We start from the raw sequence: 14766 nt of genomic DNA, 5'->3' as shown, positions 1-14766 counted from the left end.
CAGTTAGATAATTAGTTAAATCACTCCTAATCGCCATTCATTTTTGTTGAGTAGAATTCGTGTCGTATGATATTATGCATTTGATGGAGGAGAAAAGTCATTCGTCCCTGGTATTATTTTCATAGAGACATCTCTCCAGCAATAGGAGTTTCGAATAATTCTTGTCGTTGTTTGAAAGACAATTCAGGTCTTGAAACAAGCCATATAAGCTTGGCGAATGCCGCTTCGTGCATTAAATCGTAACCCGGCAATACTCCTATTTCATATCAAATAACCTCAAGTCAGCTTTCTTCGTTATATACATAAAGGAGTAAATGATAATTTACCGATACTAAGTAAAGTTCTTCCTTGAGTATATAAAGGATAAACATTAGGTATTCCACATTGACTTATAACAACAACTAAGATTTCTTTTTCAACCATTCTTTTTAAACTTTCAAGTATACCTGATTTTTCATTAATTGGTAAATTTCCAGAACCATATGCGGAAATAATTACTGCTTTACATGTTGGTACAGCTATAATTTGTGCTTCTAATAAAGAACCTGTCATTCCTGGATAAATGTGTATTGAAAGTACTGATGGATCTGTAAGTAATTTTAAAAGTGGTGGAGGTGGTGTAGATGATCTTTTAGGTAAATTTGTTGATGTGTCATATGCTATAAAAATAATAATTAGTTCTGCCGACGGGTATTTGATAAGAGGACATACTGATTTTAACGTTGAAATTGATCAAAGGAGGTACGCAAGGTGTGGAAAATGCTCCGAATAAATTAGGACTGCTTTTAGTAGCTCTATTTGAGATTTATAAAGATTAAATCAGCTCAGGAGGTATACAAGTATGTCAACTAGTTGACTCACCTAGCACCTTTGAGTAGTTGATGATTGAAAACTATTCCTACACCAGCAAAATCTAGTGTACCTGTCACGAATAACGAATCTAAGATGTTTGTCCATCCGTCCGAACGTGGTCTTGATAAAGGAATTTGTGCACCAGTGACAATAATAGGTTTACCTGCTTTATTGAAAAGGAAAGAAAGAATTGCTGCTGTGTATGCCTAGATGATAATTTAGAATTGACTTTCAAGAGGAATACTGATAGATTATTATGAAACTTACTAAAGTATCTGTTCCTGATAATATAATGAAACCATCGTAATTATTCCAATTCTCATATACAAGTTCAGCGATTATATTCCATTCTAATAATTATAAGGAGAATAGTTAGCATCCAACATATATAAATGGTTCTTTGAAAACACTCATAAAAGTTTGTCGTAAGATGGGACGGAATGATTCACCTGAAGGAGTCATTTCACTACTATCTAAATGTCTATCTAAATCTAAAATTTCATATTCAACACTTATACCATTATCATCTAATTCAGGAGTAATCAATCTAGGATATTTGATATTTTTACCAACTTGAATTGTATTTACAGGTGATGAAAATGAAACACTTGAAGAATCAAAATGGATTGGAGAAGTTAAAGATGGATGTGATCGAATTCTTCGAAAAAAACTATCTTGACGAGTCTAGACAAGAAATTTAGATTTAGTCAAAAGCCAAATGAGAATATACTATAAAGAACAAGAGAGTGAAGACTTCCCAACAGACTTACAGGTGCAAGTCCACCTGCTGTGGGTTCGGAAGCTATTGTACCTCCTGTTCCAATACAACAAATCAACCTTCGGGGTGCTTCTGCAGAAGAAGATGTAGACATCGTATATAGTAAGATTCTCGTGTAGTCGCGTGAAACGTGCCAATTTTTGATAGAGTACTAGCGACCGCTTGTAGATGTGTGTTTACCTTGAAGTGGTGATAAAGGTCACTATTATGAGGAGAATTTGATAGTACTAAGTCACGAATGGTCGTTTCATATATTTGTATTTACAGGGATTTGAGCAGATATATCTGAATGAGAAGAATCTACATGAGGTGCTTGATATGATATCCCATTTGGAAGGATAATGTCGAATTATGGTCAAAATGGGAAATCATATCAACAAAAATGGGAAAACATGACGAGAGATATTCGAAAATCATAAGATTCAAGTATTTAAGCGAGATTCAAGTGAACATCCAACGGAAAGGATTTAGTTACTCTTTCTCTCATTGACAGTTTACGAGATAGAATGAATTATACATTCAATGGAAGAGCACATGCGATGAGCAAGGTCTTCGTTAGGAGTAAAATTATTATACATAGTATTCATACAATTGTAGCGCTACTCCCCGTCACTACCGGACTCCCCTTCACTATTCCTAGCATTCAATTCTGCAATAGCCTCAGCAACAACAGACTTTTTCTTCCTTCTTCTTTTCTTCTTCTTTCCTTCTGATTCATTTATCACATCATCACCTTCCACAGTAATCCCATCTTTTTCTTCACGAGATCGTTTTTTACTTGATTCATTATCCTTTGACTCAACTCCAGAAGAAGGTGGAGGAATTTTCGATTTTTTCTTTTTCATACTTAATGGATTTGGTCCTTTAATTTTTTTTCTACCTCCTCCTTGTATAGGTTGATTAGAAATTGCAGTATTATTTGGTGCAACAACATTTTCACCATCTATTATACCTTCCATTTCTCTTAAACCTTTTAACCTTTTTTCTTCTTCATTTTTATTTTTTTCTCTTATTGTTGCTATACTTGGAGGTGAAAGTACTAAAACTCCTGTACGATTAAAATGTATGATTGGTAAACCAGGTACATTTTCTAATGATGTACGTAAAGCTAAAGATTGAGATGCTAAAACATATCGATGTTTATTTGTTTGTCCTTTGAAAAATTAGGTATTTTGATTAGCTTATAATTGTATGAAAATTGAAAATGTATTTATGATTGCAAGACCTCTGTTCTAGTTAATCTGAGTGGACAAGAACTCACCTATCATATCCTTCAAACAATCATTCCCATCGATAGCAGTTCTATGATTACATCTTCTCCTTTCGAACGTCTTAGCTATATTTGTTGTTGCTTGTTGATCTTTACCTAGAGCGTAAAGAGCTTCCATACAACATTGAGTTATCACTGAGAGAGACATTTAAAGTCAGTGTAATGTTTCTTATCAAAGATAATCATACGTTTTCAAGGGGGTTTATCTGTCATTAGGAGTTGTTAACTCACTAGGCTTGATTTCTCCTTGAACCACATCTTTGAGTATCTTGACAATATCCATATCTGATTTCGATGATTCAAGGAGGACATCATGTGAGACTGGATATAAAGAGAAAAGTAAGTATTGAGGTTACAAATCTAGTCATGATCATTATAAGTGTTCGAGACGACATTACTCACCTAAAAGCTGATATGGATGTCGAAATCCGAATGTCTGAACATAAAGAGCCATAACCCTCTTATAAGTCTTTGCTCGCTTTTGTCTCATCTTGTCTGGTTTCTTTGGGGATTCCGTAGAGGCTTTTATATCCTGTATGAATCGTTTTTGTTTATTATGGGCCTTTTGGTCGAATGGTCGAATTGATATCTGTAAGAGCTATTTTATCAAGTTAATTTAATTGTTATTGCTTAACTTTCAACTTTTGTTCAGCCAGGAACAGTATTCAAGCCGAATCACGTGACTTGGGATGATCACACGTGGGAACAACCTTTGTTGTGTGAAAAGAGTAATTTATCGGGATTTATTACTTCTCTTCTTAGATGTATTCATTACTTCTTATTGTAAGGAAAATCAACAATATTGATTCAGACAGTAGATTAATTACACAAGTAACTTGTAGATAGATAAAGTCAATTATTTGAGAAAAATATCGACAGGGCGACGAGCTCTCGAAACCCCAGATTAGCATTTAGATTAAGCATTCAATCGCGAAGCGATATCACTAAATCCCCGAGATACGAAATCTGTTTTGCTTAATTGTTAAACAAACAGTCTCATAGTGTATGAAGATGAGCGTTAAAGTGGAGGAGGATGACTGGGAGACTGTAAGTTTGGGTTGAAATTCGATATCATATTTCACTGTATTTGTAATCGTTAATGATTAAATTGCAATATAAAACAAATAGGCAGATATCTCATTACCTTCTTCCACTAAAACAAAACCACTTGCTCCCCCTTTACCTACACTCAGACCACAAGCTCAATCATTTCAACCACGTCCTTCACAATCTAATTTAAATTCTTCAATAGGATATAATCGAAATCAAAATCAAAATCAAAATCAACCTCAAGCAAGTTCATCAAGACAACCAAAATTATTAAAACGAAATGAAAATGAAATAGTAGAAAAAGAAGAAGAAAAAGAAGAGGAGGTTGAAGATGATTGGTTTAGAGGCAATAAACCTATGTCAAATAGACAAATATGGGATAGCGCGTAAGTTATATTTTCATTTTGATTAAAAAGGTCAAAAAGCTAAAAAGAAAAAAAAAAACTCTCTTTTAAAATGAATTCAAAAGAAATTCACGTTCAATTCAAACTCAAATTTTATATCCACAACCATTACCTGAACCTAAAGTACAATTACTTAGACGTCCTATAAATTCATCATCATCTTCAAATTCTTCATCAAATTTAAATTTAAAAGAAAATAATCAAAAAAAATCATTAGTTGAAAGAGAAGAACAATATAGATTAGCAAGAGAAAGAATATTTGGTCAACAAAAATCAAATTCACCTAATAATAATGATGATAATATTATTAATGATAATTTAAATAAAAATAAAAGAGAAAATAGTTTAGAAGGTAAAAAACGTAATAATAATAATAGTAAAATAAAAGTAGAAGAAGAAGAATTAAATTGGAATGGATTAATACCAAGTCAAATTAAAAGTGGATCAAATACACCAAATTCTTTTAATAGACAAAGTCCAATTTCATTCCAAAAAAGTAATAATGTAGTTAGACAACCACTTGGACCTGGAAATGGAATTGGTTTTGGTAGTCCTACCACTGGTGAAATAGGATCACCTTCAAGAAATCGTTGATAAAATCATATTGAATCCTCTAATTGTCTTTTTTTTTTTTGATTTTCTTGCATTTTATCCTTACTTATATTAATTCAATCGTTTCTTGATTTAACTAGTACTTCAAAGTTTCATAGATAAAATCTAATTTGTAATTCATCATGTATCATATTCTCACTATCATCATTAACAATAAGTTATTTCAATCTATGCACAATATACTCCATATATTAATCTTTTCATCGCATTCATTTCATTCCATTCACATAATCATATCATATCGACAAGAAACAAATATGCATATATCTCATTAATTGATAAATTTGTAAATTTTAATTCATATAAATTAAGCTCTTCCATATCCACCACTCCAAAAAGCATTAGGTAATTCAGAAATATAATCAATTAAAGGTCTTTCAATAATTGCTAATTCATTTTTATTAAAAATCCAACCAACATTTAAAATATTTTTAAATTTATCTTTAATTACTTTAATTTTACCTTCTTCTTCTTCTTCTTCTTCTTTTTCTTCTTTTTCTTTTTCTTCACCATTTTGAATTCCATTTTGATTTTGTTTTATTAAATTTAAATTATTATTTAAAGTTAAAGAATCTCTTAATTCTTTTGCTTCTCTTGCTCTTTTTTTCTTTAAAGCTTTATTATTAATATTAATATTATTATTATTTAAAATTTCAATTTCATTTCCTCCTAATCCTAATGATAATCTTTTATTATTATTATTATTATTAATTAATTCTTCAAAATCAATTTTTAAAGTTATTAACCAATCCATTCCCCAAATTATAGTTTTAATTTTATTTTTATTTTTATTATCATTATTCATTTGATTTGAAAATGTTATACCATTTAAAGGGGAATGTAAATTATTTAAATGTTTATTAAGATCATATAATTGTAATGAAGGTGGTAAAAGTTTACGATTTTCTAAATGATAAGATTGAATTGTATTATTTGGAAGTGCTAATAAAAGAATTGAACAAGATGGTGGGAATGTTAATGATATTGGAGATTGAGGAAGTGTTGGTAAAGTTGCGTGAAGCTTTGAACAATAAAAAAAGATTTTCATTAGTTTCAAATATGAAATTAGTTTGAAAATCAAAACAACTCACCTGCAACGTATCTAAATTCCAAATACCCGTTCTTCCTTGTAAATCACAAACAGCCAACCATTGACTATCTTCACTAACTCCTAAACAAGAAATCCAAGCTCCGTTTTCCTCTATTCTAGCATTAGCTACCTCCTCATCTGTGCCCTCTTCGTCGATACTCTCTTCATCCGAAGAATTCCCCATTTCAGCATCTTCGTGTGCGCCATTAGGTACTCCGTTTGCTTTAGTATGAGGATTCCCTTTGACTACCCTTCCATCAACGATCTTATCTTCCCTGGTGAAGAGCTTGACCACTTCTACCTCTCCGCTAGCGTCTTCGGGTAATTCAAGCACCAGTAATTGACCCGAAGATACGAGGCCTAAGATCAATCGTTGAGAATCGGGGGTGAAGATCAGAGACGACGATCCACAACCTTTTGACGGAATCGAAAGACCTTCTAGTGTAGGCGACGAAAGTAAGGTTGATAAGAAAGATTTGACTCGGATTGGTCGTAACGACGTTCCTTGGACCTGCGCAAGATATATGGTCAAATACCAATCTGAGACTAACCGCAATTCATGGATGACTGAACCATATACTCACAGATAGTTGGAATAGCTTGGTCTCGTATAAATCGGATACAGCCAACCATTTTCCGTTGGACGATATATTCGATGTTATCAAATTTGTCCGAAGCTACGATTTGTCAATCAGAATCAGTTCACTGATCTCCTGAGGCTATCTCATCCACTGATGGAGACAAGCCAACGATGCGAGTGGGATATTACGCACTCTCAATTCCATTTCCAAACATTTCTCCCAACCACCTTCATCTTCCAAGACTTTCCAAATACCCACACCTCTTTCTTTTCGACCCAACATCAGCCTGGCAGAGGGTGCGAAAGAGATTCTATCGTTATTTCTACCTCCACTTAGATAACCCATTTTCCTACTGAATGACTCTTCAAATATAGCTCGACTAGCTCCTTTTGACTTCCCAAGAGGATTTCGAGCAGTTGAGTCTGGAGTTGCGGCCGGAGTTAGTGTAAGTGACATATCCCATCCTCCTGATGCTAGAACTGGAGCGTGATTTGGATTTATTGGTGCAGTTAATACGGGAACATATGGTGGGAAAATCGATAATGCTCGGACATCATGAGAATGTATTCTTTTGGTGGAGGTTAGAAGCCATTGAGAACCGCTAGAAGAGGTTGAAGGGACATTGACGAATTGACAAACTCGTTGATCTGGTCCTGAGGTGAAAACACTTCGACCGCCCTACAATTCAAATAATGAGCTTTTGATGTCGGTGAGGTAAGGATTTGACTCTCGAACTGTGAGATACTTACAGGACCGATTGTTAAACACATTCCATCCGCTTTGTGTGCTCTGAACATTTGTTTCTGAGCCATACTTTGTCCGTCCCAAAATGTAACATTACCAAGTGAGTCGGAAGTCACAAAATTGTGATCACTGTATATAGTGGAACGAGCGAATTAGCAGGGATTGTTATGCCCAGGCTTGTATGACTACTCACGGTAATACACCAACACCCCAAACAATAGTACCTTTTGCATTCCCAGATTGAGCTTTCTTGCCACCTTTTCCAGATTTAGCGACTTTTTCCAAAACAGCTCGACTTTTTAGTGTGATTCGATTAGATTGAGAAGGTTTAGAAGGATCAAGTGGTGGTGGTAATTCCCATTTACGGAAAGACGAATCTGAATTTCCAGTAATCAGATATCTATTTTGCCATTCCCATTGTTCGCTATTTTCATCATTTTCCGATAATTTCACCAATTTAGGTATACCCCATGCGATTGAAACTGTTCTTGTTCTACTTGGTAAAGTATCACACCGTAACAAATGAGAAGGAGCTGGTTCAAGCTTAGGCGAAGAGTTGAATATTGTTGGAGAAGGAATGGAGAGAAAATGCAGTGATTGAGAAGACGTTGATAGACATAATAGGTCGTGTGTTGGAGCAACACTCAATGACCATAGAGGAGGTGAAGGTATATCGTATGTTTGCTATTTCCAGAAAGATTCTGTCAGCTAGGCCCGTAAGCTGGCATAACGCTAATGAGGGAGCTGACCAGTATTCGTCCAGTCAGAAGGCACCTTTCGGTCAGCTCGTTCGAATCGCTCCCTGCTGTGAATAATCGCAAATCCTCTACTTTGGGCACAGAATACGATTTTCGATGAAAGTTCAATGGATCTCGAATGACTAAAGCGATTGAAGAGATGGTGGGATGAGTCAATGTTGGGGGTAAGGTCTGTAACAGACCATGTCAGTATCTACGATAATAGGGAGGATTTTCTGTGCTCTTCGAATAGAAGCGAACATAGCTGAACACAATGTACATAGACAACTTACTTTTTCCAACACCCAATTTCCACTCATATTACTCTCATCCCCTCTGACATATTCCCAAATTTCTACTTCTCCGTTCTCTCTGGCCAGTATCAGTACCCCGAATTCCTCCTTAGAATTTATTGCTGAGGCATCTTTCGATTTACCTTTGGAGGAAGATGGATCTCTAGGTGGAGGTAAAGGTAAAGGAGCAAAGGAAAGGGCTGTTATAGGTGAAGGAGTATGATCGTAAAATCGTATCCTATGTAAAGGTACTGAAGTAGGAATATTTCCTGATGACGGGACTGGCATCTTGCTTGAATCCTTTTAGGGTTTATTTGATACCTCTAAGATGATATGATTTTGATAGAGTATTGATCAAGATGTCTTTCGCTCTCAAAATTCAAAATTCAGAAATAAAATGAACCGGATCAGGTACCAACATACCACGTGTTGAGTAAGCTACAATGCTGATACTAGTGATAATCAACTGAAATCAATTACACGTCATGTTATAATCGGTGATCACCGCTATCAAGGTTACGGTTGACATCAGCGATAGGATATTATTATTGATTTCGAGTGTAATTCAAGTAGTAACGATGAATTTATACCTAAAGATTTTTGAGAAAGACTACTGCGATTAGGTCAGCAGAGTCAAGAAGATAATGGCTCCTCTTCCTTCTTCCCATGGCTCAAGCTCAGCCTCCCATCCTAAAACAACTCCTCCATCTGTCCTATTGGTTATAATCGATATACACCCTTTATCATGGTCTCTTCTTGCCTCACCTCCACCACTTGCCCCATACCCCGAACATCTAGGTATAGATAAAGCCCAAGCATCACCTATGACTTTACCTGACTTCGTAACGATACTTATGGGTTTTCTGAATGCTCATCTGGCAAGTAGATGGGGAAACGAGGTAGTTGTTTATGGTGCTTCGGCTGGACGAGCGTGAGTGTGCTGCATGACATGTCGCAGAGCATTACTACAATCAACGCTCTTGTCATGCCTAGTTGTTTTCTAGCTGACTCTATTGTTTCTGATATCGTATAGGAAGCTTCTGTACCCTCCGCCGTCAAATGCTGTAGCTGGACCATCTAAACCTCGATCAAATACTTATTTACCTTTCCAATTGCTTGATAGTAGGATAGAAGAAGGTCTGAAAGAGATGGCATTGGAAGAGCGGGAAAGATTAGAGAGAGGAGATGTTAAATCGATTAACCGTGAGCCAGCTGGCTTGTCATGAACTGATCATACTAGAATGCTGCTAATTCGATTGGAACAAAGATCCCCCTGCGATGGTATCAGCTTTAACGAAAGCTTTATGCTGTAAGCTGTCTCAATGACGTCTGCCCATCGAGATCGACAAAACTTACATTTAAGTAGTCATAAACCGTATAATACCTAACAATGCCAATTCAGCAGCTTTGATGGATCCCACAGCAACTCAAGATCCGAATGCACCGTCTACAAATGGACCAGATAAACCTGAAACCAGAATAATGGTCATAAATGCTACACCGGGTGAAAATGTTTCGACCGCACAGTCTGACTCGAATGAAAATAGCACTGCAAATGGAAATACCCAGAATAACGGAGAAGCAAGTCAGAGTGGGAAAGGGGGACAAATGAGAGGTGGTTATGTTGGATTGATGAATTGTGTATTTGCTGCTCAAAAAGCTGTATGTCCAAAAAATGCCACTTCTTTCAGTGAAGGTTTTAGAGGTCAAAAAGGGCTGATGAGTAACTAAATGAGCATTTAGAAAGTACCGATTGATGTTCTTTCGCTTCCTCCACCCAGCATAGATGCTTCTCCGCCCATCTTCCTGCAACAAGCTGCGCATCTGACAGAAGGGATATATTGGCAATGGAACGGTCGAGGAGGCTTGCTACAATATTTACATGTGAGTCAGATACAAAGAGAAGAAGTGAGAATTCATCTTTACTCATGAATATTTCCTAGGCTTTGTACCTACCTCCACCATCATTGAGACATCATCCATTTGTCGTCCCACCTCAAGACGCAGTGGGCTTCCGAGCAGTCTGTTTCTGTCACCATAAAACGCTAGATGTCGGATTCGTATGTAGTGTATGCTTGAGTAGTGAGTTATCGTGTCAGCTGGCGTATTAAAGGGCCCGTCGAAGCTAACTGATTTCATATTCTCGTAGTCTTTTGCGAACCCAGACCTGTTTGCCTCATGTGCAAGTGAGTTAAAAGCATTCGGATATTCAGGAAACGGAAAGATACGATCGACATGCTGATAATTCTTTTTATTTTTTCCAGAACTCGTTTCCCAATTAAATCAATACCTACTCTCAAATCACTCGCGACATACATTGAACCTATACCTATACCTGATACAGTACCTCCTCCGCCTGTTCAAAAGGGTGCATGGAGCAATCAACCAGCCGAACACAATAAGAAAGAAAGGCGCAAGTCCGCTCACAATGGAGATAAGGCAGAGCCTATTGAGATTGATTAGGCAATCTTGAATCACATCTTGTTAAGGCAAGTGGGATTGACTGTTGTATGTGTACTTTGCCGTGTAGATGTTAGACTTTGATTGGAATACTTACTGTACCGACGACATGAATCATAAAGAAGCAACACTCAAATGCATAAATCTGAATAAAAGTAAGATGATCAAATGATACTGTATCAAAATGATATAAGCTTCATCGTGAGATCAGTACTGCGAACGAGCACAGAAAGGACTGAGGGTCATTTTCCTTGCTCTATTTGTGCCATTTCGTTAGGCAGTACCCTTCAGCCAATTGGCAATTGTTCTCCTTTGGGATCTGACATTATTAATGGATTCCTCAAAACTATATTTTAGAACCTCATTTTGGATCTCAATTGGTTGCTTTTTGTATATTTCGCTCATTCCATTTATAGCAGCACTAACAATTTCTTCATTCACTTTGTCCTCATCATGATTAAACCAATCTCGCTTCATTATGAATTTGAAATTGATATCATAAACAAATGCTGAATCGTTTGATGGACCAATATATGATATGCCAAGTTCATCCTGATTATCAGGATTTTCACCTGAACGAAAAAAGAAACTTGGAACTTTCGAATCTTTGTGCTTTCTAAATTCATACGTATTCTGTAAGCATATTGATCAGCTTTATTTCTTTTTCACGCGATTCCGAGATACTCACTTCGTCAGTCTTTTTCACTTCGTAATGTACAGTTTTAGTGTCTTTACTTATTGATCTTGAAGCTGATTCTGACACTGATCCTGATCCTGTTTCTTTTGCCTGAGGGTTATATCTTGGATTGAACATTGGATCCCGTGAGACAGGGCTATCGGTAGATGGGCCATAGGCGAAGCTGCTACTGGCTGGAAGGGGTCCGTTTCTTGGAGAGTAATAGTTACCTGGCACAACTGTATCGTTGGGGTTATGATAAGGAGTATCGACCCATTGTGACTTTCCCATCGAATCAACCGTAAATGGTCGACCTGTGCTTGTGTCCCTGAATACTTGTCCGGCAGAAGAAACTGGTTGTGATCCTGTATAAGACATGATACGTTTAATCAAATTGTATGGGAAGGATACTTAGAAAGTTTGTGATGATATTTGGAAAATACACAGCTGCTTGTTCAAACACTTCGGTCTATATATGCTTTTTCTCTGAGGTTACAACGAGGTTATCTCACTTCTAAGCCTTCTAGCGAACCTTTGATCATACTCACCTTTGATCATACTCACCTTTGATCATACTCATCAGAATTCAAGTCGCCTAATATCCTTTCTTTTTATATCATAAACGTCATTTCAAATATCTCGCCTTCTTCGTTGACCTTTGATGGCACTCTTCAGCATCATTATCGTATAATATCCTTTCTTTCAAACCAATAAACGTCATTCCACCCATTCCGTTGGCCGTACTGGCCAGACTCAACGTCGCATAATTCCAACTTCCTTTCATACTTATTTGGAGTATTGTATTCGCCTTCCAATAACATTTAACCCTCTCGTGGAACCTTTGATGATATTTCTGATCTCCCTGGACATGACTTCGTTTATAGGTATCAGTCATGACTAGTGACGTCCTTACCTTCCTGAGAACGCATCGTATATCTCCTGCATGTACTGGAGATCAGAATATCCATCGATAAGTGCAGCGTTCATAAGAACAGAACTGATGAATATTCATATGTATATACTGAAAGTACTGAGCAGAGTGGAAGTATGGAACCAAATGGACAATATACTTAGAAGCAATCTATGTATCGAATGAATGAGATGGAAAAGAAAAGTTTAATCCATAGAGCGTTTTCAGCAAATATTTTCCCATTGAATTACTTCTTTGGCTTATGACTTCGCCCACGCTCATGACTGGCTGATTCAGCAGCTAATTCAGCTCGCGAATTCTTGACCAAGTTTACAGCATGACCCCTTATACTATTCTCATCAGCTTTAGTTAGATACTGTCTTTCGAAATCGAGTATAAATAAAGTTGCAATTTTTGATTGAATCGTTTCATTATCATATTTATGCCATCCTTCCTTGAAAGGTATTTCAACAGTTTCTTTCTGTTTTAGCCATTTTACATCGCTCTCGTCGTATGTTAAACTGACTGTTGCTGTTGCACTATCGTTTTTATCTGCTATTATACCATCAGAAGGAATGTCATAAGGATGAAATATTTGCCTATATGCCTTTTTAACAAATATAAAAAAACAATAATCATCAGCTTGCCCGAATATTTAAGAAGAAAATGTTAATGGAAATTAGATGTGATACAAGCGATTCAAACTTACAAGTCTTCTTATTTCATCTTCCGTATCTTTATTGTAAATCACTGGTGTAGTCTTACCATAATCAAATAACCTGCTACCTTCAATGAATTTATCTGCTGATTCTGGATTCAATTCTCTTGCTCTACGCGGTTCGATAATTCTACTTTGCCACCAACGTGCATGATAACTTTCAACTTCATCCACAAGTCTTGGAAATTCTTCATTGGGAATCTCTTTACCAACTTTAGCGAGAGATAAATCTTTTAAACGATTTTCAAATGTACCACATAAAGTTTTCCAATGGCTTTGACCATCATTTGTTCCGTCGAAATTTTTAGTAATATGAAAAGCCACTAAGCAATTGGAATCAGGATCATTAGATTTCTTACTGAAGTATTTGGCCGGAAGTCTCCAAAATACTTCATGGTATTGATCATTATTTTTTGGATCATTTTCTCCAGTAATGATTTCAAGTTGTCTTTTAGGTTGTCCTGTTTGTTCCTTTGCTGTTGATCCCCTTCGTGCTGTCATCTGTGCAAGCCTTTCAGTGACATCGTCAACACCAGCAGATCCAGAATAGTAAGCAGAATCGTTCCTGGGTCTGTGAACCCGATGACTTCTAGTTTGGGTTGGTGAGGGTGGTGGTGGTACCCCATAGTTCGATCCACGTCTTGCGCTTTGATGAGAAGGGAAATGTTCATCATATCCTGAATCAGTGTGTCCTGATGGAACTTCCATTCCTGGTCCGGAACTACGCATAGAATACATACCAGGTCCTCTACTAGGTGGAAAACCAGGTGATGGATAAGCATGAATGTTACCCGGTTGAGCGATGTTACCCGGTTCAGTGAACATGGGTTGACCAGAAAAGAATGTCGCTGGCGCATAAGTGCCAGGGGGTGGAAACGAGGCAGACGTTGCGATCTGAACGCAATGGTCATGAGTACACCACGATCCTGAATATTGGCATGATACCGCGCTTGGGGATCGTGAGGAATAAGACATGTTGAAATTGGAAGGAGTGTTCGTTCGTTACCGCGAGTCGATTATGGTATATGTTGGATATGCTTTGATGGAAAAACCATAAATATCGGTTAAAAGATCAAGAAGAAAAGTAGCGGCAAATGTGTCTTTGGAGGTGGTATTTATATCTATCAGTCCCGCTGCCCGATGGATTCGGCCTAGACTCGATGATGAATCTGTCCTTTGTCATTCTCCAATGTAAGAATCGCGTAAATTCAAAGCGTTGTTCTCGACTCCATCCTTTATATTGTCGCTCCACTAACAGAATCAATTTTTCTAGTGAAAATTGGCCTTCGGTGAGGTCGAACTTGAGCTGATACGATGAGGTAAAGATATGTGAGTCTGGAGGATCATTCCCTTCGAACTGACCATTGTCGATGATCTGAGAAGCGCCGATGGTTAGAAAGGATAGCGAGGTTTTCATCATTCAATGCGCCTTCACCGGTCCCCACCATCGGTCAAGTTGGTTTTATTGAAGCCACCTTTGTACAGCATTATTACTCACGGCTAAAAATAACTATTTAAGTCAAGTCAAAAGAGGACCAAATCGTCAACTTGTCCATCATTCATATCCCATGGAGCGTTAGCAATTTCGAAG

The 14766-nt window shown here is 36.9% G+C and overlaps 7 protein-coding genes across 7 annotated transcripts; 2 read left to right on the top strand and 5 right to left on the bottom strand.

Moving 5' to 3' along the window:
- Positions 1-119: 119 nt before the first annotated feature.
- I206_106749 (uncharacterized protein) lies at positions 120-1724 on the bottom strand (the record flags this gene model as incomplete). Its single annotated transcript, XM_019159057.1, has 7 exons — positions 120-256; positions 327-659; positions 712-794; positions 862-1058; positions 1120-1202; positions 1302-1536; positions 1623-1724. The coding sequence occupies 7 exons, from the start codon at positions 1722-1724 to the stop codon at positions 120-122; spliced, it is 1170 nt and encodes a 389-aa protein (XP_019007729.1).
- A 505-nt stretch (positions 1725-2229) lies between these two features.
- Positions 2230-3390, bottom strand: I206_106748 (uncharacterized protein; the record flags this gene model as incomplete). The annotated part of the gene is made up of 4 exons (XM_019159058.1): positions 2230-2783; positions 2892-3035; positions 3132-3221; positions 3303-3390. 4 exons carry the CDS (start codon positions 3388-3390, stop codon positions 2230-2232), a joined length of 876 nt encoding a protein of 291 aa, XP_019007730.1.
- A 521-nt stretch (positions 3391-3911) lies between these two features.
- Positions 3912-4948, top strand: I206_106747 (uncharacterized protein; the record flags this gene model as incomplete). Its single annotated transcript, XM_019159059.1, has 3 exons — positions 3912-3947; positions 4029-4336; positions 4420-4948. 3 exons carry the CDS (start codon positions 3912-3914, stop codon positions 4946-4948), a joined length of 873 nt encoding a protein of 290 aa, XP_019007731.1.
- Positions 4949-5273: 325 nt separating this feature from the next.
- On the bottom strand, positions 5274-8699 carry I206_106746 (uncharacterized protein; the record flags this gene model as incomplete). Its single annotated transcript, XM_070203390.1, has 8 exons — positions 5274-5987; positions 6058-6567; positions 6641-6733; positions 6830-7315; positions 7387-7510; positions 7575-8065; positions 8131-8310; positions 8412-8699. The coding sequence occupies 8 exons, from the start codon at positions 8697-8699 to the stop codon at positions 5274-5276; spliced, it is 2886 nt and encodes a 961-aa protein (XP_070059491.1).
- A 356-nt stretch (positions 8700-9055) lies between these two features.
- On the top strand, positions 9056-10874 carry I206_106745 (uncharacterized protein; the record flags this gene model as incomplete). Its single annotated transcript, XM_019159061.1, has 8 exons — positions 9056-9342; positions 9445-9614; positions 9679-9720; positions 9778-10073; positions 10155-10295; positions 10355-10493; positions 10561-10597; positions 10676-10874. 8 exons carry the CDS (start codon positions 9056-9058, stop codon positions 10872-10874), a joined length of 1311 nt encoding a protein of 436 aa, XP_019007733.1.
- Positions 10875-11144: 270 nt separating this feature from the next.
- I206_106744 (uncharacterized protein) lies at positions 11145-11925 on the bottom strand (the record flags this gene model as incomplete). Its single annotated transcript, XM_019159062.1, has 2 exons — positions 11145-11504; positions 11560-11925. 2 exons carry the CDS (start codon positions 11923-11925, stop codon positions 11145-11147), a joined length of 726 nt encoding a protein of 241 aa, XP_019007734.1.
- Positions 11926-12704: 779 nt separating this feature from the next.
- Positions 12705-14150, bottom strand: I206_106743 (uncharacterized protein; the record flags this gene model as incomplete). Its single annotated transcript, XM_019159063.1, has 2 exons — positions 12705-13064; positions 13167-14150. 2 exons carry the CDS (start codon positions 14148-14150, stop codon positions 12705-12707), a joined length of 1344 nt encoding a protein of 447 aa, XP_019007735.1.
- Positions 14151-14766: the final 616 nt, after the last annotated feature.

Source organism: Kwoniella pini, chromosome 9 (genome assembly GCF_000512605.2).
Source record: "Kwoniella pini CBS 10737 chromosome 9, complete sequence".
In the NCBI taxonomy this organism is placed as follows: Eukaryota; Fungi; Basidiomycota; class Tremellomycetes; order Tremellales; family Cryptococcaceae; genus Kwoniella; species Kwoniella pini.
Note: the sequence above shows the minus strand (reverse complement) of the source record. Positions and strands in the feature narration are given on the sequence as shown.